General features: G+C 37.0%; 1 protein-coding gene across 1 annotated transcript; it reads right to left on the reverse strand.

Moving 5' to 3' along the window:
* Nucleotides 1–815: 815 nt before the first annotated feature.
* LOC109006332 (mediator of RNA polymerase II transcription subunit 22a-like) lies at nt 816–14,483 on the reverse strand. Its single transcript, XM_018985584.2, has 3 exons — nt 14,048–14,483; nt 1,808–1,873; nt 816–1,367 (listed from the first exon to the last, which is right to left on the reverse strand). The coding sequence occupies exons 1-3, from the start codon at nt 14,222–14,224 to the stop codon at nt 1,119–1,121; spliced, it is 492 nt and encodes a 163-aa protein (XP_018841129.1). The 5' UTR covers nt 14,225–14,483; the 3' UTR covers nt 816–1,118.
* Nucleotides 14,484–24,352: the final 9,869 nt, after the last annotated feature.

The following is a 24,352-nucleotide window of genomic DNA, read 5'->3' on the forward strand; positions in this document are numbered from 1 at the left end:
CTCAGTATGCTTGGGCTTTTGTTGGTTTATCAGTGATGAAAATGATCACTTCAAGCTTCACTTTGGAAAACCATGCTACTGATTTTATAATTCATATCTTGTAATTTTGTGTTTTGTTATATAATGTATAACTACCAAATAATGTATTAGGTAGTGGATTGCATTGTGTGTTCCATGCATTTTAAATGATGAATATTGGTTTTTTTTAGATGCATTTAGTTAAAAATGTAATTAGTTTCTAGGTTTAGTTATTTTTTACGTACATTTAGTTTTCTATTTTGACATATTTAATTTTATTATTATGAACCATGTTCAATGCATTAGTATTATGTTTTTCAACATGAATTCTTGAAAAAAATTTAATAAAATATAGGCTTTTATATATATTAAAAAAAATGCTTTTCAAAACCATTTTTTTAAAAAGAAATTGTAATAAAATATAAGATTTTATATAAAAACGTATGCTTTTCAACACTACTTTCTTGTGAGAGAGTTTAACTAAATTTAGGCTTAAAAAAAAGAAAAAAAAAAAAAAAAAGGTACAACCCAATACTCGGATTTTCGGATTTTCAAAACCAAGATTCACCTAGAAATTGGCTCAAGTTATAACCAAGGTTAATTGCTGGAGGTTCCGGCCCGAATTTGAAACCCGTATTCCAGTCCGGATATACCTAGGTACCTGGTTCGGGACCCAGGTGACCAGCCTTTACGATTGGGCTGTTCTAAGGGATGCTCATTCTCTGCCATAATTTGGCGTCTTTTAGTGTAATATTGTAGAGTTCGCATGTGCTCATTGTGTGACCCAAAGAAACACATACGGATGCTAACCTATTCTGAATCATACCCCCGTTGGATTCATTGACAATTTACACTGGCAGCATGGAAACATTTACAACGGAACCTATAAATGATCCAGACCATGCAGTTAACCTATAACAGAAACTTGAAGTTGCAGATAATGTTTGAATGGAAATATTGCTATAGACCCTCATGAGAGTTTAAATCAAGGTCGAACAGGTCCGACAACCCCACACCCCACCAAAAAAGGGGTGAACTAAGAAATGGGAGGGGGGGCAGGGAATCAAGAAAGAAACAAGCAGCAGCTGCTCTTTTGCTGTTCATCGTAAATCCCCATTTTGCAATTGACTCGCCCTCTCTGCAGAAGAATAATAATGAGCTTCAAGCTCCTTGAGGCTGGCAGCTGCCTCCTCTCCAATTCTAGCCAACATCCGATCTGTCTTCTCTGCCTGTTGGTTAAACTCGACTGTTCTTTGCTCCACATGGTCATTAAGGGATGCAAATCCTGAAAAGATTGCTGTTTGCTTAAGCTCTGACACCAACTTAAGCAGGGAGTCAGCTGCTTGAACCTATAATAGAATGTGTGTAAGCAATCATAAACTGAAGGTTTAGAAATATTGCATTAGTTTAGGGTCATACTGATGAGGCCAGAGAGACCCCAGCCAAGTACATTCAAAGTAAAACTTCTCAATCCACAATCAGCAGCATTAGTTTTTGCAAGAAACAAGCACAAAAGTCGGGAACTGATATGGTCTAAGAAATTTCAAAGGATAGCACCACAGATTTTACTGAGGTCATATTTTACTCTAGGCCAAGCACATGGGCAAAATTTTCCGTTACAGAAAACTCTCCAAAATTCCTTGACAATCCAAACCTTCTTCCTTCATCATAAAACCCTTCGTGAGCTCGCAATCAAGATATAGACAAATGAGATTCCTGCGACAAGTATATGTCACATTTCACACCTCTCAGATAGAGGGGAGAGAGAGAGAGGAGCAACTACTCTTACCATTCTAGCTGCACGCATCTCCATCATGAAGGCTTCTTGTGAATTTCTTACTGGTGGATCATTCACCTACAGTAAACAAAGCTTGTATCAAAACAAAGCCAGCTTTAGTAAAACTTCCCTTTACCAAAATAGAAAAACATAAAAAACATAGCTGATATCTTTAACAAAAATGAAAAAGAAAAAGGAAATAATCCATTACAAGATCGCTGACCCCTTATTTTCTGTGTACACTTATATATTTCATTTTCACATTCCTTGTTTATTTTGTTGGCACCAGCTGTCCAAAAACAAAGTCCCGGCTAATCGCAAGGGTGCACAGGCCTTAGGCAAGAAGTTTCCTGCAAGTACACCTCGGGTAATGTTGCCATGGAATGGCTTTCCACGCTTTAAGAAGGCTTTGAGGCCCTAGACTTCCCCTTCCCAATATTACATTTCAGCAAATTCTAGGAACTCTTCCCTTCTAAAACAGGTGGGAACAACACAAAGTACCCAAAAAAACTTCAAACCAACTGCAAAGAATTTTGAATCATTGACGTTGTAAGTACATTTGCTCAATCAGAGCAATGAAGTCATTGGTATTTCAAATAATGTGTTTAGGCGTGTTGACCTATCTAGAACAGATGAGGCTTCTTTTCGTTTTACCAATGAGAAGCTTTCTATTAATTTCCATGTTCTTTTCTGCTCATAAAGCAATGTTACAAGTTTTCATTGTTATGATTCAATCAACTTCATTGTTAGGCTTCTTCTGATTGCTGTTCATTGTTAGTAGATCTGATGGACTTCAGCAGTATCTATAAACTGCTTTTTCCTTAGCAAACCTATCCGTTTATTGACCCTACTTCTATATGTGAATGCACACTATCTCAGTATAAATGTGATAAGATCACAAACACAACCTTTGGGTACGCTCATGTTGTGTCATCTTTGCAAGATGCCTTGGATTGAGTACTTACAGTGCAGCAACCAGCAGTCAAAACAGTAATGTCATACCCGAAAATTTAATGTCCCAACTTAGAATATAATTCACAATAATGCTGTCAATTATTGTTTATTGTGTTATGGGCACCAGTTGGTATATTATGAATTTGTCCCCACAAACAAAGTTTGGAAATTCAAGTGTTGTTAAAGAAAAACCAGATTTGATCTCATTCGGAAAAGCATGTATTAAAGGAATGTTTAAACCTTAGCCTGAATAAGAAGAGTTTGATAGTAATGGTATGAATGTTTTTCCTAGGTGGCGAAGTAAGTATTGAAATTGAGCAGGCTGAGAAACAAGTAGATATGATTCGACCCATGCTGAAATCGTGCACTCTGTAGAAAGTTACTTTTCGAGTTGTGAAGTTAGAGCAGTAGTTGTCGTCAACAGAGTGATGTTATTGATTGATAAGTAAAAATTCATATTGATTGAGTGATGTTATTCAAACTAAATTATCAACTGGGAAATATCAGTAAGTTTATTACACTTACTACATATTCTAAACATTGGTTTCTCTCTCTATTTTCTCTCCGCATAACGTTTTCAATGGTGGCTGGGGGCGTTTAACGACGAGGTAACTATTTGACTGGAACTGTAAAATGGGATTCCAGAACCAGATAGTCATAGAAGCAAGAGCTTTTGAGTTCACGAGGGATGGAAAATATTTGCTCATCACTTAGAGGAGCTGGAGAGTTGTGAAGGAAAAAAGGCTGGGGAGGTCCATGACATTCTGGTTTGCCAAATCCTTAGAGGACTGTTTGAGGGGAGGAGGAAAAGAGTTCTATACAGCTCATCGTGAGAGAGACAGAGACAGAGGGTTCATTGCGCAGAGATGCCCCAACTCACGCGATGGTTACATGGCTCTAGTGGAGTACGGAGGTGGTGGTAGAAGAAATTTCATCTTCATTCCAGAGGAGAGGCACGACAAAGGATGGAGGAAGATGGTGGATGCACTGAGGGAAGCTGGTAGAGAGGGTGGCTATGTGGGTAGCAACAAAGGAGGGGCAGTCTAGGTGCCGTCGTTGGAGATGGTGGTAGTGAACCAACCTAACAGGCGGTCGTACAGAGAGGTCCTCCAACAGAAGACGGGAATGTCTGACATGCCTATCAGTCTGAAAGGAGGTGTTGTGCAGAGGCAATATGGTGGTGGCAATTGCGTTGTCGGCTTGAAAGAGGATGCTAGAAATGAAAAAGCAGATTGATTTTCTGCAGGAGAGGATGGAATGTGTTTTAAGTTGTGTTGAGGAGAATCAGAAGATGGGCTTGGGCTTGGGCTGGTTAGATAAAAGGCATGGGCTGAAGAAAAAAGAGTAAAAGGCATGGGCTCATATGGGCCAAATAATAGGCCCAAGGAAACCATTACATTCAATAAAGCTCCCGTGGGTACAGGAAACGCTAAGTTGGACTTGGGCTGACGTAACGGGCCTCAATTCGTGGGCCAAAATAGAGACATAATAGGGTCTGGCCCTGGTCACGTTTGGAGAAGACGGGAGTGCTGGTGAGGCAGGCCCATCAACCAACGAGACCCAGACCAAGCCGTCGGAGGTGGTTCCGATGGTCACGATCAATACGCCAGCGACACCTGAGTTGGATTCCGACAGCATCTACGCCGAGCAAGTGAGGTGGTACCAACGGAGAGACATTCTCGCACGCTGGTACCCTCTAGTGTGAACGGCGACTTCATGGATGGCTTTCCAACCAAGGGGGTGGCACAGACTCGAGCGCCGAAGCATTCTGGGATGCTTTCCGTCACAACGGTGGTGAACGCGGCGACGGTGGTGGAGCATATCCCACCCGTCGCGCGTAGAGGAAGAAGGTAAAGTAACGACACCGAAAATTTTCTTCCATAATTCTTGCACACAGAAATTCCCGATCCTTAACATGGAACCAACACCTTCCCAGATAGTGGTGTCATCTACTATGTTTGAGTTTAATGAGGTGTTATCAGAAGGTGGGGACGAGATGAGTTTGGATTTCGTGGAGGACAGTCTCGTGGGGCTACAAGCCTACAACAGAGGTTTACGGAGGTTAGTAAGGATATGTTTTTGGTTCTTGAAACACAGGAGATTACCCATCCCTCTGATAATGTGGAGATCAACGTGGGTACTTTGGTTGAATGGGAAGGATGTAACCTGTTTGGGGGGGAGGGAGATGGTGGGGATAGGGAGCCATTCCCACTGAACTGTCTGTTACCAAATGAGTTTGAGATCTCTGATTGGGTGTTCAAAAAGGTAAAGGACATTCAACATGTGGTGGGAATGGAGTGTGTGGGTTACGAAGAGCAATTTATGGCCCTTCTCACAACCATTAAGGTGGGTCATTCTTAGTCTAAGAAAGCTGGATCCAAGAATCAGAGGGATCTTAAGAGACTTAATTGGTCTTTGAATGAGGGTAGCTAAAGCTAAGATAGGACCAAAGGGAAGGGTACTGCTATTTCTTTATGAAGCCAAAAATTGTATCGTGGAATATGCGTGGGCTGAATGAGGATAATAAACGCCTTCACATAAAAAAACTTTGGGAATGGAAGGCGAATAATGTTTGTTTTCTTTTTTATGTAAGGGAACCTCTCCAAGGAAGGGCCCTTCGGCCACCCCTGCAGAGTAAACCCCAGTCCCGTGTACCGCACCCTCGAAAGTTTCCCTACACGAAACTGGTTAAATCGCTGACTTTTCACCAGGGGTGTGGCCCCAAAGGATTGTTTGCACCCATGAGATGTTGAACCTTAGACCTTGAACGAAGTGATACCCCAAGACCAAGGTCGCCACCACTTGGGCCAACCCCTCAGGTGACCAGAAAACTAGTGAGAAGTGTATGGAGCTGCTCGTATGCAGATTGGGTTTATCTGACTTCGAATGGGGCATCGGATGGAATCCTTATGATGTGGGATAAAAGAGTGATGGAGAAAATTGAGGAGTTCGTAGGGGAATACACAGTGGTATGTTCCTTTAAAATGGTGGAGGATAATTTCTCGTGGGCATTTGCAAAAATATATGGACCGAATGTTGACAACATCAGAAAGGCATTTGTGGGAAGAACTTGATGGAATATATAGCTGGTGGGACCTCCCTTGGTGCATGGGTGGTGATTTTAACATAATAAGGTTCCCTAGCAAGAGACCTGGAGACAGTCGTATACGCCCAACCATGACAGATTTTTCAGAGTGCATTTTTTACTTTAACCTGGTGGATCTCCCATTAATAGGTGATCCCTTTACCAGGTCTAATAGTCAGATGTGGTCTCGACTAGACAGATTCCTAATATCGCTGGATTGGGAAAGTCATTATCTAAAGGTATGTTAGAAGAGACTGCCACGACTCTGCTCAGATCATTTTCCCATTTTGCTAGATGGAGGCGGTATTCAAAGAGGTCGTCACTATTTTAAGTTCGAAAACATGTGGATTAAAAGTGAAGGCTTCGTGGACAGGGTAAGGCTTTGGTGGTCATCTTATCAATTTCATGGTATTCCCTCTCATAATCTTGCAGGCAAGCTAAAAGCTTTAAAGAATGATTTAAAGCTTTGGAATTCTCAAACTTTTGGTGACATAAGGGAGCAAAAGAAAACCATGATGGGAGAACTACAGAATCTTGAGAGGATTACTGAAGATAGAGTCCTCACCTTAGAAGAAGTCTCACGTAAGACAGAGCTGACCTCAGAGTTGGAAAGAGTATTATCTCTAGAGAAGATCTCTTGGCAACAGAAGTCAATAGCACTTTGGTTGAAAGAAGGAGATCGAAGCACAAAATTCTTCCATAGAGTGGTTAATTGTCACAGGAGAAATAATACTATTGAGATGCTGAAAATCAAAGGTAGAGAATGCACAGAGGCTCCTGTGATTCGGGAGCATGTGGTGAGTTTCTTTGAACATTTATTTACAGAAGGTGAGGGTCGGAGGCCAAAATTAGATGGACTTGGTTTTGATTCTATTGAGCCACAGTCAACGTCTTGGTTGAAAAAAGCTTTTGAGGAAGAAGGAGGTATATGATGTGGTCAGAAAAATGGTGAAAGATAAAGCACCAGTTCCAGACGGATTTTCGATTGGCTTTTTCCAAACATGTTGGGAGGTAATGAAGGAGGATATTATGAATGTGTTTCAAGAATTGTTCTTGGCTGGGAAGTTCAAGAAAAGTCTGAATGTTACTTTTATTGCTTTGATCCCAAAGAAGACAGGAGCATCGAAAGTGAAGGACTTTAGACCCATTAGCCTTATAAACGGGGTTTACAAAATCATTTCCAAGGTGCTTGCAAACAAGCTAGGGGTGGTCAAAGGAAAGATAATCTCAAAGCCACAAAATGCTTTTGTAAGGAGTTGCCAAATCCTGGATTCAGTCCTAATAACCAATGAATGTCTGGATAGTAGATTAAAGTCTGGTAATCTAGGATTATCTGTAAGCTAGATATGGAAAAGGCGTATAATCATGTAAACTGGGACTTCCTCCTTTACTTATTAAAGAGATGTGGCTTTGGGGAGAAATGGTGTATGTAGATCAGATGGTGTATTTCAACGGCAATATTCTCAGTTCTAATCAATGGCAACCCAGAGGGTTTCTTTAACAGCTCGCGAGGCCTAAGAAAGGGATCACTTGTCCCCTGTTCTCTTTGTTGTCATCATGGAGGCACTAAGTAGGATGCTATCAACTGTGGTTAGCAACGGTTTTAGAGCTGGATTTTCAATGGGTGATCCAAACAGGAGCCTTATCTCGGTTTCACACTTACTATTTACAAATTACACTCTTATTTTCTGCGAGGTAAAGCAAGACCAACTTAGGGCACTGAAAGCACTTCTTCTTTGCTTCGAAGCAACATCAGATTTGAGAGTGAATTTTGATAAATCAGAATTAGTGCCAGTTGGGGAACGTCAGTAATACTCAGCAATTGGCTAGCACACTCGGGTGTAAGGCCGCTTCTTTTCCTATGACATACTTGGGATTACCGTTGGGGCCACATCACGGGCTTTTTCTATTTGGGACACAGTTATTGAAAAAATACGACGACGATTGGCATGGTGGAAGAGATTATATTTGTCGAAAGGAGGCCGGGTGACTTATCAAAAGTACCCTCTCTAACTTACCAACTTACCTTGTCTGTATTTCCAATTCTAGCTTGCGTGGCGGCACAGATCTAAAAACTCTATCGTGATTTCTTATGGAGTGGGATGGGAGATGATTTAAAGTTTCACCTAGTCAGCTAGGACAAAGTATGCAGGCCAATTCTGCCAGGTGGGTTGGGGATAAAGAACTTGAGAATGTTTAATCAGACACTTCTTGGGAAATGGCTTTAGAGATACAATATGGAATCGGAAGCTCTTTGGAAAGTAGTGGTGGATTGCAAACATGGCAATCTTTGGGGCTGGTGTACTAGAGAGGAATGGGTCCTATGTTGTGAGGGCTTTGGAAGCAAATAAGAAGAGGGTGGGGGGGGGTCTTTACTTGCCATACAAAATTGATGGTGGGGGAGGGTACTCATATAAAATTTTGGAGGGACATTTGGTGTGGAGAGGTAGCTCTAAAGGACTCTTTCCCATCCGTTTTCCGAGTGGCATGTGATCAGGAAGCTTTGATGGTGGACTTCATGGTTCGTTCAGGGGACCAAGTCCAATGGAATGTCACTTTTCGTAGAGCAGCCCAAGATTGGGAAATAGACAGTTTTGAAGCTTTCTTCAGCTTAGCGTATTCTATGAAGCTGAATGGATTGGGGGGAAAACAAGTTATGGCGGACACCTGCAAGTTAGGGGACTTTTTCACTCATTTTATAAGTCCCTTACACTTCTACCAAATACTTATTTCCCATGGAGAAGTTTGTGAAGGAATAAGGTGCCTCCCAAAGCACTCTTCTTCTCTTGGACAACTGCCCTGGATAAGATTTTGACTACCAATAATCTGCACAAGCGTCTGGTAATTATCTTAGATTGGTGTTGTATGTGCAAGAAAGCTGGCGAGACAGTGGATCATCTCCTGCTACATTGTGAGACAGCGAGAGCCGTGTGAAGCGAAGTGTTCAGTCGAATAGGGTTAAACTAGGTGATGCTTGCCAAAGTGGTTGAGTTATTAGCCAGTTGGGTGATGCCGAGTGGTGCTCCACAAATCAAAGTTGTGTGGAAGATGGTCTCTACCTGCATTATGTGGTGCATATGGCGAGAGCGTAACGAGCGGACATTCGAAGACAAGGAGCAGACATTAGAGGATCTTCGAGCTTTATTTTTTCGCAACTTATTTCTTTGGGCTATAGCCGTAGATTTTAATGGCCTAAATATACATGATTTTCTTTCTTCTATAGCGACCTAAATAGGTCTTATCTCTTGTATATCTTCTTATGTAATTGGGCTATGCCTATCCTTATCAATAGACCAAAAATGTAGCTCTTCTTTTTATCAATAGAATTCATTGGTCAGTATTATTTAGAATTTGTAGGGTGTTCTATAAAAGAGGCCAAACTGCCTCAAAGAACTCATGAAAACTCTGTTTCTTCTCTTTATTCAAGATTCCTAGTTAAGCAATCCAAGAAATATTTTTAAGTTCCTAACAACTGTGTATACACAAGATGTATACAAAAGAAAACACCTAGTTAGGATCTAGAAATAGAAACAAGGAAACCATGAAAATTGAGCCCATTGAAGTCTATAGCTATTGCCCAGTGAAACAAAGTATTGAAAAAGAGACTTCTAGGTTCTTCCAGAGAGCGTTCCTTATCTTCAAATTTCCAGTCATTCCATGCCCTCCAAATACACCATAGTAGACATATGAGAACCATCTTCTATATTGCTGCAATTTGCGAGATGCCATAAAGACCTCTCCAGTTGGCAAGAAGATCATAACCGCTGCAAGTCCAACCATGTTGAAAAAATCATCGCACAATGCCTTGGCAACATCACAATGAAGTAGCGAGTGACCCATTGTTTCTCCACTTTTTCTGTACATGCAGCGCTAAGGAAGCTGTCCGTATAAAGAAGGTAACCATACCTACCTTACTCCTTCAAATGCTCCATCAATGAAAAAGATTGTTATTCGTGGCCTCCTAAAAGGAATGTATAGAGAACTTCCCTTCCCTAGAGGGATTTTCCCTGCTTTAACAATTTGATGGCACCACCTCTCATATACTAAAGTATCCCTAGAGGTTATAACACCTTGCACAACCCTTAAATCGAATACCAAGAAAGTTTTCTCTAGACTGAAATCACGAGGCTAATTATGCAGCCTAAATACACACACACTCATGCACACGAACACTTAGCAATTTGAGGCCTAAGATCTCACTTTTAGGACCAAGAAAAGATCTGAGGCCCAAAAGCAGACCTGAACAGAGGCTTTAGAGAGACTACAAAAATAAATTTCCATCAGCCCTAGCATAGTAGACTTTTTAGCCATTTAAACAATGACATATGCATGCTCCTTACACTTGACACCTAACACTATTCGATCAGGAGACGGAATACTAAGGTGGTTGTAGAAAGTTTCTAAGGGGTGAAACAACAACCATAGGAGACTTTTCAAGGACCTTAACATCCATAGAAGCTAGGCCATCACTGTCAACTTGATACCAAGTTCTTATTCATGAATAAAGGAATTTTTTTCTTTGAAAACACAAGTTAAAATCAAGGAAATCAGATCTGTCCATGTCTACAAAAGCATGTATGAAAGGGATTTTATGTGTTAGCAAGAGTAAAAAGGTTTGATATTAATAGATATCCCTAGGCTGCAAAAGAAGTGGTGATATTGTGCAAGCTATGAAAACAAGGTAATTAGATATGATCATACCTTTATTTCTTCAAATGAAAATGCAATGTTTCTCTATGATTATGCATGTATTATGATGTTATGTATAGGGCTGTACAGAAAAGTGTAGAACCCGACCCGTCCAATAGATCCAACCCGAGCCACCCAAAAAACATGGTTTGAACTAGTTTGCAGGTCGAACCCACTAAATGTCAAAATGATCCGACAATTTCTTTTCTTTCACACAATTCTTCTTCTTTTCTGCACAACCCTAAAACCAACCCCCACCAATCAGGAGCAAAGTCCCGACACCGCAAGCAATCAAGACAACGAGAAATCAAGGGGTATGCAGCCGCATACAGATTACCGTCTCGGAGGTGGTTTTCCTGTGCCATGGACTCTCACTTTCTGACCCATCAAACTAGTTCGTGGACCAACGAGAAACACTTGCGGTTCTTAAACACCATGGAGGCCTCGTTTGTGCGTGCAATGTTTGAGAGCAACGGTCGGATTGCTCTCCGCCTGGACCGTCACTTGCCGGTCAGCTCGGGGTCAACCTTAGATTCGAAGATGCATAGAAGAGAAAAACAGCCCACCCTAGGTAAAATTAACATCAATTACTGTTTTGATCTCTACGTGTTTGTGTTGTTCATTGGCTATGATCTAAATTCTAATCGTGCACTGGGGTGCAAGTGGAGCACATGCAATCTCTTGATCCTGTGAATGGGCTTTTCATATATTCATGGTGGAGGTAACGAATCGGAGTTGCTTTGTTGCCTTTTTGGACTTAGATATTGGCTATGGAGGTTTTGCTTTCGAGTGGATTGGAGTTGAAGAGGATCAGTTTGATAGTCACGAATGGTTGCTTCAGACTTTGAGAAGAAACGGATTGACCCGACTCAGGTCGGGTTGGGTCAATCTGTGGTATCCTGAGAGTCGGGTCGGGCCCAAACACAGCCCAGGTTGCAGGCCTAGTTATGTAGCCACCCTAAGTAGCCCCTTTTATGCATCCAATACCATTTGAAAAAAAGAAGAAATGCTATAATTATATGACATGATGAAAAAGCAAAGGAAAAGAAAGAGAGGAAAGGAAAGGAAGCTAATGTGATTGTTTGGAATTTATGCAAATGACTTAAATCAGTTTCTTGGCCTAATGATTGATGAACAGTAATATCAGAGATAAAGAAGAGGTAGGGGCAGCCATCTTGTATGGTCCACAGGGATTGGCACTGGAACACCCAAGTTATCGAGTGATATCCATATCTTAAAGGATGTTCCACCTGTGGCCACAAGAACGAAATTGTGATCCTTGAGATTAAAAGCGGCATAAGTGTGTGCTGGCCGCTTAAGAGATTAAAGGAAAAAGGTTGGTGATACATTTGAGTGTCTTCTTAAAATGTATGAATGTTTCTTTAAAAACAAACTTATTTCTACCTTATTGGCAGTGTGATGTATCAATTTTATCAAGTATTCAACTCATTTAATTTTTATGTTTTAATGTCCCTGGTGAGGTTGGGGAAAAGGATGCAAGCCAAACTACAATGGAGACCATGTCCTAGCTAAAAAGTGTTCATCACATACTTCGAATATGATCCATGTTAGAAAACAACGACAGTTGAGATCTTTCCCTAAGTTTCAGGTCATGTGATTTTGCTAGCGAAGGCATTATTGAAAGAAAGAGATGCTGATTCGGTCAATTTGTATCCCATTCTTCATGCATAGTTTTAGAAATCAGTAAATGTTAGTCTGAATCTTCTCAAGTGCTTAGTAACCAACAACACATCTGATGGGAAGGTTATATGAAAAGTTTGAACTAAACTACCCCCATCCCCTTCCTAGGTCAGCAGTGGTGAGAATCACCACTATAGTTAACTATACTACTGTATGGCTTGTACCTTCTACTCTAGACATGCTTCCAAACAAAGAAGCATTTTTAAACAAGAAACTTAGATGCTTTATGAAAATGGGTGGAGTCCTTCATTTTTAATGTTTGAACGACTGTTCCACACATATCAGAAGCCTTGTCTTGTGTTAATAGAAATGAAGGGCACAGGCTATTGTCCCAAGGTGAAGGATGACGAAAAACTTTCTTAGTTGATATTAACCCATAAGGTGGACATAGGCAAGATATCTTTGAGCACGAAATCCTTACTTTTTTATTCTTTTTTGTTGCTGACAAAGTGTCCAAGGTTCTTTAACAATCTAACTTATCCTCAGGCTTGTATTCCACAAGCACCCTTCCCTGGGAAATTACTGAGATAAATCTGTGGGGCCGCCATCAAAAGCATTGGTGGTAGAATTTAAAGGTTGAACACACGCTTCTTGAGACATTAAACATCATCCTAGCAGTTCCTTTAGAAATCTTAAAACTAGAATATCTCTTTGTTTTTTGATAAGTAATAATTTTATTCAAAGAAATATGCATAAGCCCAACTACACAGGACGTATACAAAGGAAACACCTACAACTTCCAAAAACAAAAAGAAACTGACACCAGAAAACTAAAACAGATGCAGAAAATTATCCGCCATTACAGAAGCTTTAGCCCAAGAACTCAATGTACTCAAGAAAAAATCCCTAAGATCTCCCAAAGAGCGTTCTTTATCTTCAAAGCATCTCTCATTTCTTTCAAGCCAAATGCACCACATAAGACAAGGAGGAATCATCTTCCAAACTCTCACCGCCTTCTTGCAGCCCTTCAAACCCTTCCACCCTACCAATAAATACACCACTTCTCTAGGCATTACCCAATATAATCCTGTCCAACTCAAAACCTCATTCCACAAGAATCTTGTCACTTCACAGTGAAGAAAAAGGTAATCTACAGATTCTACATACCTTTTACACATGACACACCAATCAACAATAAACATACCTCTCCTTCTAAGATTATCAGTAGTCAATACTTTGCCCAAAGAAGCCACCCAACAGAAAAAAGCAACCTTAGAGGGAACTTTCACTTTCCATATACTTTTCCAAGGAAAAACACAACTACTTTGGCTTGACAAAATTCTGTAATAAGTAGAAACTGAAAACTGAAAACTCTTTGTTTCCAAAATAGTTCTTCCATTGCTGCAAACCCCAGTGAGATTACAAAGAAAAATGACATATTTTGAGTTATTTGGAGAAACCCAAGCTACCAAGAACTAGGAGGAGACCAGGTCAAGGCAGAAAAGGGCTGGCTCATAGGACTAGGATTTCCATTTGGGGGAGACAACCATTACTCAGTCTTGAAGGCAGGTTAGACCAAGGGCAATGTCAGGGTGGTGCATTACGAAGATGCACCGCCCTTTGGAAGATATTGGAACAATTTATTGTTCTAAGAGCCAAAATACTGGTTTCGTGGAAATGATTTATCCAGTTTCCAATTACCTAAACGTGGCCACTTCTGCTTCCTTATCCTCATTCCCCTGAGGATCAGATTTATCATCCCTCCACTTATGTCAGACCAAATAAGAAGGAATTTGGGCAGAAATTCGCAAGAAACAGTCATGGTTTAGACAGATTTAGTATGTATTTACATTAAAAAAAAAAAAAAAGAAGAAGAAGATTACCCGGGAGACATTGACGAGGTGGCTGAAGTTGTCGACGATGTTGCCGATGTCGGTTTCGACTCTTTGTAGCAACGACTTCTGCTTCTGAGCTGCCGCTGCCGCTGCAGCCGCCGTGGGTCCGCTTCCAGCACCGACGGCAGCACTTCCCAAGCCGCCGCCGCCGCCGCCTTTATTCATTCTCTCTCGCTAATAGTCCACTCCCCTCCCGAAGAAACGGATACAGAAACGGTGTCCAATTAAGTTATTAACGATGGAAAATCATCCGTATAAGTTCAAGCGGTGTGAAAACAAAAAAAAAACAAAAAAAAGTGGTGAACGGGTAAACTGGATCGGATGGAATCGAATCAGTGGATTTGTTTCAGTATCAAGTTTGATTCGATCTATTATCGGTTTTATTTTTTTAAAAATTGATCAAAATCGATCCAATTCTGAATTTTCTTTTATAATCACTGGACATTCATATATATATAAGAAACGATTCCGGGTTAGTCTCAGAATATACTTGACATAATAATTTAAATAAAGAAATAAAAAGTTAATAACTTATTTATCTAAAAATAAAATATAAAATTAAAAAATATTAAAAATTAAGATTAAAAAAATCTAAATTTTAGTAAAATAATAAACAAATCAAATATTATACCTACAACGTATAAATATTGACAATATATACTTGATATATAGTTCTTTTACTATTTTTTTTCTTCATAATTTGAGCATTATTAATTAAGCATATAATATATATATACATATATAAGATCATCAGTCATAAACAAATCAAATAATATACGTATAACGTATAAATATTGACAATATATATATATGATATATAATTCTTTTATTATTATTTTTTTATTCATAATTTTAGCATTATTAATTAAGTATATAAGACTATTAAGGTTTAGGCATATCAGTATTAAAAATTGATCTTATGGACTTGTTGGGCATATAATAATAATAATAATAATAGATTGGAAATAATATTTACATGACTACGTACTGATCCCTAAAACCTCAATTAATAAATGGGGCAGGAAATCAAAACAAAACAAGCTCACAATTATCGTTAATATAATGAGCATTGCTATTCATAAGCCTATACACCACACACCATAATTTTTTTTTTTTTAAGTTTTTTTTGGTTTTATTATTCTTAAAATAATCAATAAAATTAAAAAAATCATAAAAATGATGGTGTGTGGTGTATGAGGCTTAAGAATAGAATTTTTCTAATATAATATTATTGGCTGCAGACATTTTTAATAGGCCGAACGGCTTTAACTTTAACGGTAAAATAGCAAAAACCGTTAAAATAAGAATTGTTGTTTGATAGCTACTTTATATATATAAAGATATATATATGTATTTTAATTTTTTTATATCATATATAATTTATATATATAATTATATATAAAATAATTTTATATTATATGATAAATTAACTAATTAATATAACATTAAAATTTAAGATTCTATATAAATAATTATATATTATCATTATAGTCTATTATATCACAAAATATTATAATATACTATAATATATCAATATAGTCTATAATAAAATTATAATATATATTATAATATACTACAATATTTTATCACTATATTATTATATACTATAATATATATACAATATTATATATATTATATATAATATATTGAAAAACCGGACCGGAACCTGTAAAATTAGAAGTACCGATTTAGGGATGTAATCAATACGGTATCGGTTCTTCAATTCTTAAAACCGGTATGGTTCAGTTCTAAAATATATCTAAAATCGAACTGAACCAAATCCGTTACACCCCTACGTATAATCTTAGATGCACAGTTTCTTTATGACTTCGATTGGATAGTGAGATAATAATTTATAAATAATAATAAAATAATTTGAATTAAAATATTTATTGAAGTTTTGAAAAATAAGAGAAAAAAGAATGAATAAAAATATTTTAAAATTAAAATAGGATAATGCTAGGGTGTCTATTAAATATATCCATCAAATGTGCACACTAGTATAAATGATTTTTTTTTTCTTTAAGTAATTTTTAAATATTCTTAACCATTAAGAAAAAAATTAAAAAATATATAAATTCACTAATAACAATTTCTTAACCATTAAGAAAAAATAAAAATATATATGAGTAGGTACATTTGATAGTTGTACTATCATTTTCTATTAAAATATTGTTAGAATATAATTCTTAATAATATTTTCATTTTGAAATTTAAAAAAGTTAATTTATTTTTTGTGTTTTATTTAGAAGTTTGAAAAAATTGTATGATTAGATAAAAAAGTTGATTTTGAATTGAAAAATATTTTTATTTATGGTGTTTAGATATTGAGATGATATGATATAAGATGGGATGAGGGCTCTTGCTACCTAAGTGCTTAAGGCTATATTTGGATGTCAAGATCACCTCAACTCGTCTCAAACGAATTATTGATGATCATCACTTTTTTTAACTTCTCATAAAAAATTAAATACACCTCAATCTATTTTATATATTCAAATACATATTTCAATCTATTTATATTCAAGCACATCTATATAAGACTTATAAAATATTATTATTTATAAATAAATTTAAATCATCTAAAATCACCTCGATCAGCATTTAAATAAGACTTATAAAGCCGGTTTGAGAGATGAGTAGAGATCTTTACTATTATTTATAAATTTTAATTTATAAATTTTACTATTATTTATAAATCATGTCAATTCATATCATCTCATCTCTCAATCCAAACGGATTACTTAAAAACCACGAAATTATACCCCATGAGTGTTTTCCTGTAACATTTCGCTTTCCTGATGCCACTTCCCAGCGAAAGGTAACTTCATTTGGCTTGATTTACTTTTCTAATTAAAAGAAATAATTTTTTCATGTATATCGTGAAATAAACAAAGGAATGGATTTTTTTTAGTGGGGTTAACATGAAATAAATAAGAGACTGATTCTTCTTTTTTTTTAAGACAAAAAAAAAAACTAATGTTTAATGCATGCCTCTAATTAGCTAAAATTCACAACTGTTGAGATAGAATTGATCAGGTCTAGCCCATCATTAAAAATAAGAAAAGAGATAAAATCAAGAATTTAACTCAGGGATGAAACCCATAAGAGATAAGACAAGTTGACTCAGGCTGCGTTTGGATATTTACATGAGTTGTGAATAGTAATATTTTGTGGATCTCGTTGACATGGATTTAACTTTTTTAGGTTTATATGAGTTTAACTTTTTTGGTTAAAATGTATAAAATAGGTTGAGATAAGTTTAACGTTTTATGAAAATTTGAAAAAGTAAACACAGCCTTAGACTCTTAAAAGGAAAGGGAGTCAGACTCGGGTTCATAAGGCAAGTTAAATTACTCCAAAGAAATAGACATCTATATAAGGAGGAGATCTCCACAAATCTACAGAAGCTTCATACGTACAGACTCCACCACACACAATGACTCCAAAGGATCTTCTCTCAAAGGAGATATTGCCTTCAACCTCCAAAAATCCTAAATTTCTCCATTGTATTGAGAGATTTATAAGGCCATGAGAGATTGTAAAATCACTCATTATAGTAAATTTCACCCCAAAACACCTCGTGGATGTAGGCATTACGCCGAACCACATAAATCTCTGTCTCTCTCAGTTTATTCTTATTTGCTTATTTATTATTTATTTTATGGATGAACGTGAAGTGCATCATATCGAAACCCGAATCATCATCGTGGGTTGGAAATAATTATTTCCTCCAATCCAGTTTGTCGTGTAAATTTACGCATTAACAATTGGCACAGTCTGTGGAATCGACTAATTCTCTATACCAAAATTGGGAGAAAGATATTCTCCGACTCACGGGATCATCTACAAAAGTTCAAATAAGTTTTTCTACTTTTTACCTTTTATTTTTTATTTTACTAACACCTGCAAAAAAAATAAAGAAAAAACTACAAGGGCATGTGCGAGATGCATGGTTTGAACTGTGCCCGTAAGGCACGAGCTAAGCACGTGGGATGTGATCTATGCACGTGACACGCACTATGCACTTTGTTTTTATGTGCATAGTGGGCATGACGGGTACACACCACCGTCCACCCAGTGGCCTTAGTCTGCGGGCACGAGGGTGTAACGCCTATTCTAGTGGTGAGACTTTAGAAAATAATTTTTTTTTTTTTAAAAAAAATAGAAGGAAATTACTAACCCTTTTAAAACTTTTTCCTTTCTTTCTCAGGATATAAAAGATTCAAAGTTTAAAACTAAAATATACTCTATAAATATAAAAGAGAGTTATGCAGCGAAAATCATTTAGTTAAATTTACAAGTCCTTTTACAAAACTTACTTTCATACATTACATAAAACCGTCTAAGCTTCTATCACACTTGCTTTGGGCCATGTCTATCCTGAAGCTTCGTCCTCATGTTATCCCTGAGAAGGGGATGGATATACATAAAACAAAGTGAGTCGAATACTCAGTAAGTATTACTTCATATTGTAAAACTATACTAACATAGGTTTTCAGTCATGCATTCATATTCATCTACATACCTCACGTCAAACATTCATTTCATTTGAGAACATTACAAGGTGGGGTTTTTCTTTGAAAAAGTTTTCATTTCTAAAAACATTTCTCTCACCTTATACATCCTTCATAAAGAGCTAAATGATTATACAACAGTCGACTTAGCTCTTTTCACTTTTCCTCTGGTTGGTACACACTATTATGCCCTGTGTGTTGGGATTAGCGGTCTTTTAGATCCAGATTCCGCCCGTGGCCCCAAGTTGAGAATCCATTTTAGTCAAAGGGTAGCACTGGGTGCACTACCAGTACTATTTACCCGGCATTACAATTTGCCCAGTCATTTGGTACCATCATTAATTCAATCATAGTCGTTAAGTATTTTCATACATTAAAGCATTCATCCATTTTAGTCCTTTATGTGACGACCCCAGATTTTGTTTGGGATCACGTTGGAACATACAACACAGGTTACCTACCCCCGTTCATGACAGATAAAGATGTAATATTTCTAACATGCATCTAGCATTATATAATATTCGTAACGGATAATTTTTTTCTTGAGCAATATTATGCATCAAACTAAAGATATCTCAAATATTTAAAACATAATCCATAACCATTAAAGTGGTAGACCTTCTTAATTATATCATGAGTCCAAAAAGTCTGTAATCATAAGAGTACTGGAGATCGAGATCCTTAAGTACAAGCAGGAACTAAAGCAACTACCAGGCTAATCCATTGAGTAGCTCGCACAACTCAGTCAAGAATGCCATAATACTAACGATAAATGTGAGCATTGAAGCTTTGAGCTCCACATCGTGTTGTCGATGTTTAATCAACTATCTCCAGTTGATCATCTTTGAAGCACCTCCTGATCCTGGCACACGATCTGCCATTTCCATGGGAATAGTAGTTGGGACTACCATGATGAGATTTGATTACAAATCTCAGTAAATTAACAAACAACTTAACATACAGTTTACAAATGCATGCATGGCAGTAAAAACATAAATGCATAATCATAATCATAAATAAGCATGACGTGACTTCATATAACATGGCATGAACTGACATGACTTGAACTTGAGCACAGACTGAACTATTACTAAACTTGGCATAACATGAACTTAACTGAGACTTGACTTGACATAGCATGAACTTTACGTGAACTGACTTGGACAACTTAAACATGAATGTGAACATAAACTAAACTTGAGTTGAAACTGAATATGAACTTATCATGAATTGAAACATGAACTGAGCGTGAACTTTAAACATGAACTGAATGTGTACATGAAACATGAACTGAACGTGAACTTCAAACATGAACTGAACGTGTACTTGAGCTTGACATGTGTTCTTGTCTCATGGAGTTATCACGATGTTCTTACCTCATGGGATTATCATAATGATATTCTTATCTCATGGGATTACCATAATGATAGAGTAATCTTGTGTGACGCCTCCAACCTTCGCTTGGGATAGAACGGAGACTTAATGCGTCGAGACATGCAACACAAAGTCACATACCTCGTACATGACAATTAATATGCAATGCGTCCTACTATGTAACTGGCAGTATGCAATAATCGTAGCGGAAATAAAGGTGAAAGTATAACTTATACTAGAATAATTAGAAGCATCCCAATCTTATTAGTAATCATTAAGTTTAAAATATCAATGTAGCATAGACTTAGTACAACTAAGATTTAAAGTCAAATCATTATCTTCATGCGATCTAAAGCATGAAGGACTTAGGCTATAAACATCAGGATTAAATCCAATCTCCTCTCGAGGTCCGGCTTCTCCTCAATCAGTCAAATCCAATGTTTTGTCTAGCTTGTCATCCTCAAGACCTGACACAACTTCTATCATTCCAAATAGAATGATAGTGGTCCCATAAGGGGTGAGATTTACTCGAAATCTCAGCAAGTTAAACAACCAACTTACACAAAGATAAATTAAACATGAAGCATGATAAATATGCAATGTATGAGATGCAGAAAAATCAATATGCATATCTCCCATCCAGATTCATTTTAACATTTTAGAAAAATGGAGACACATGTTTTCATTTAGTAAATATTTTTGCCATTATTTTTGAAAACATAACTTCATCATAAACTTTCATTATAAACTTTCATCAACATTAGCAATTCATAATTAACATCATAACGGGTGGTAACGTCACAGTTCCTCATATGCATTGTGAGTACCTGCTGGTAACTGTAGTACAACTCACATTGAAACTACGTTGTCTATCAACTCATTCTCAATGCATTGATAAATATAACATGACATCATAATGTGTACATCAACTAGCATTAGGTGTCATAACATATTGACTTCGCTCTAGCGTTCTTTAAAAAGAACTAATTCTAAACTTGTTGACAGTTCTTCGTCAACCTAGAGGTTACCACTCTATTCTTAAACACTCCAGAGTGGACAGAGGATTTCCACTAGGACTAGCCTTTGGGGTTGTGAAAAAAATTATTTTCTTACTATGTTTGAAAAATATTTTTCATAATATGAGCATATGTAGCAAGCTTCTATGTAAAAATGACATTTATAGATGTAATATGCAAAAATGGTAAAAACTATCATTTGTCATGTAAGTATGCACTCAATGTATCATATAACATGATATTTTATGGTCAAAATGATAATTGAATTATGAATGAAACATTTATCAATAATTCATAAATAATCTATCAAGATGTAAGTTAGAGGTCAACTTACAAACTTGTTGATAAATTCGAAAAATTGTCGTAGCGGCTGAAAAAAGTACGTGCTAAGTTAGGATTAATACTTTTATGGTTGAGGTTCAAAATCAAAGGTTTCAAAAATGCATATTTACAAAAATACCCCTAAACTTTCAAAAATTGTTGTTAAGGCCCTAAATTTTCACTAGTTGCAAACGAATTCTAAATTTAACCAAAATTCATGGACTTCATATTTTTGGCATTATAAAACCATCTATACCCTTAGATTTTAAAAAATCAAAGTGAAACTTTCCTAACAGGTCCCAACTCGTGGCATGCACTCTGGTTGATGCCTAAGTGTGTTTTCAACTATTGATCCCTATGAATGCATGCATATGAGATTTTGTTTAACCACAAATGATCACTAACATATGTAATGACATAATGAAGGCTAATCCTTGAATAATTAAATTCATCTCATCACTTAATCACGGCTAAGATATCCTAAATCTCCACTATTCAAAATCGATTCATACTTGATGATCAAAACAAGAAAGATTTAAAACCTATCATGGAATTCTTTTAATCACAAATCAAACCTTCCATAATCATTCTAGGACGATAATAAATCATATCAAATCATGCTTAAGACATGTCATAGTTAAATTTCCACTTAAAAACATTTAATCATTCAAACCACCTTTTAATGACCCGATTTTGAAATAAGCACGATAGCATTCTCAAAACTCAACCAAATTCCGTATCAACACTTGAAAACAAAATTTGACATGCTAATAAAGATCAAGAGCAAGAAAAATTACAAATTGTTTGACCTTTCAAGCACTCAAGACAGCCTTGCTCAAGAACTTACTAAAACTCACTCGGTTTCACACTTTCGATCTTTTAGGGGGAGAAGTACTCTCAAGACTCAAGAGAAAGCTTGGAGCTGAGGTGTAGAGAAAATGAAAAATTGAGGGAGGTATTTATAGGGTTCAAGAGGGGAGGAGACGTTGGCTTGGATGCTTGGTGATTGGGTGAAGTTGGCTTGCTTGCCATGGCTTATGTCACATTGTTCAAGGGGAATAATGGCTTGAAACCACCATGATTTTCTCCTCATTGTAGCTACATTGGTCCTGTATAGGTGTCCAGGTTGGGGGCATGATTCAAATGACAAAAAGTCACTTAAACCACATTTGCAAACCGGTGGATTCAGGTGGTTTTATTTGATAGATTTTAGACTTTGGTTTTGGATGGGAAAAACTGAGTCAATTTCTTCATAATGATCATGAGACCTCTTGAGAATTGGGTGGTGAAGGAGGTGGCGTGAGGTGGTGGCTCAACCATGGCATATGGTTGGTTAAATTCCAACCCAACCGATTCCCACTCAAACTAGACTAAGGTGCAATTAGTTTGGTCAATTGAATTAGTTTGTATAACCAATTTCATCCAAAGCTCAAACTGGGTTTGAAGGGGTCTCATGAGGTAGTTAAGAACCATACAAAGTGTCTTCATCCTTTTGATTCACTCAGCATATGACCAAATCTAGGAGAGATTACCATCTAACGCATGTTTTGGGTCATCAAACCTTAAGAACCGAGACATTATTTAAGATATCTTGCTTCCTTTGTACTTGTGAATCTTAAAATATAAAAGTGTCTAAAGTTTTTCTAAACATGGTTATGATCAAGATTGCATCCTACGATATCGACTCCACATAAATCGACATACATTTAGAGAGAAAACCCAAGACATGCATTTTGACAGTTTTGAACTTATGAAATTCTTACATCTCGATTTCTTCATAGATCAAAACCAAGCAAATCATTTCCAAGCCTATTCTAAGTCCTTAAGTATCACATTATCCATAAAAATCCGATTATTAGGAGGTCAACCTTAAATCCATATTCAATCATCAAGACACTAACCATGACATGTATTATTGACTCTAAATAGCATTATAAACCCTAATACCTCAAATTTCGTACAAGGACTTCAGCCAACCAACAACATTGTTTCAAGCGTATACAAGAATTATATACACCATGGAAATGATAAAAATCCAACTTTTTGTCAAGTTTAAACTCGTCTAACAACACCAAACGCCTTTTTGTCATTCGAGACCCATAGTCACCAAAGACACCATAAATCGACTTCTTTCTATTTAGAAAAAGATTCCAATAGAACACTAACACAACCTTCTAACATATATTAAGAAAATATATAGAGAAAGATTACTCACTAAGTCGAAAATCTTGAAGATGAGGCTCGGTTTGCACTATTCTAACCAACAGCTCTTGATTGTTACCATTGTAGTGTGTTAGGCTCTTGATTCTAATGTGGTGTAGTTAGAGGTTGGGTGTGTACGTGAATAGAGAGAAAAAGAAGAAAATAGTGTGAGAATTTCGTGTAAACCCTCAAATCAGAAGATAAAGGGTATTTTTATACTAAAAATAGCTCAAAATCTATTTCTTCTTACTTTAGCTTTATTGCTAAGTGGATGGCACTAGATTTTTTGCCATTGCATGTTGAACAGGTGGCATATGGAGGGTCTGCATGTTAGAAAAGTGGCGTAGCTGATGCATGTGGGACAAGTGGCACCTCTTGCATATAGGACAAGTGGTGCATTTGTTGATGCATGTACAACAAGTTGCACCTTTGCTGAGCATGTGGGACAAGTGATGCCATTGTTGATGCATGTGGGACAAGTGGTGCCTTAGGCTAGGCTATAGAGAACACAAAAGTATTCTTGAAAATAATAGTCTAGCCAAGTGGCATGGTTCCTTATCAAAATTTGAAATCCTAAGAGGCTCATTGGGCATTCTGTGGTCCAAATTCAATGTACATCTAGACCAAAAATTTGATAAATCCTAACCCTAGGCTTGAGCTTTGTAGACTTGTTTATGCTTGCCAAGTGGTAAGTAGCGTGTAGGATATGGGTGTGCGTTCCCCATGCATCTTTCCCTTTTCCCATGCATCTATTCCTTTTTCCATATGTCTTTAAATTACTCTTCCCTAAGCAAGAAGGTTTTTCCTATGCATGTTTCCTAGATGACTCTCCAACTTCCTTATACTTCTCAAGAACTCAAAAC

Source organism: Juglans regia, chromosome 13 (genome assembly GCF_001411555.2).
Source record: "Juglans regia cultivar Chandler chromosome 13, Walnut 2.0, whole genome shotgun sequence".
NCBI classification, from domain to species: domain Eukaryota; kingdom Viridiplantae; phylum Streptophyta; class Magnoliopsida; order Fagales; family Juglandaceae; genus Juglans; species Juglans regia.

Bases quoted from the DNA above. Each gene is read 5' to 3' on its own strand.
- LOC109006332 (XM_018985584.2), bottom strand. From the start codon at position 14,224: ATGAATAAAGGCGGCGGCGGCGGCGGCTTGGGAAGTGCTGCCGTCGGT. The intron at 1,874-14,047 runs GTAATCTTCTTC...TGTTTACTGTAG, and splicing joins ACCTCGTCAATGTCTCCCGG to GTGAATGATCCACCAGTAAG. The intron at 1,368-1,807 runs GTAAGAGTAGTT...ATTCTATTATAG, and splicing joins AGATGCGTGCAGCTAGAATG to GTTCAAGCAGCTGACTCCCT.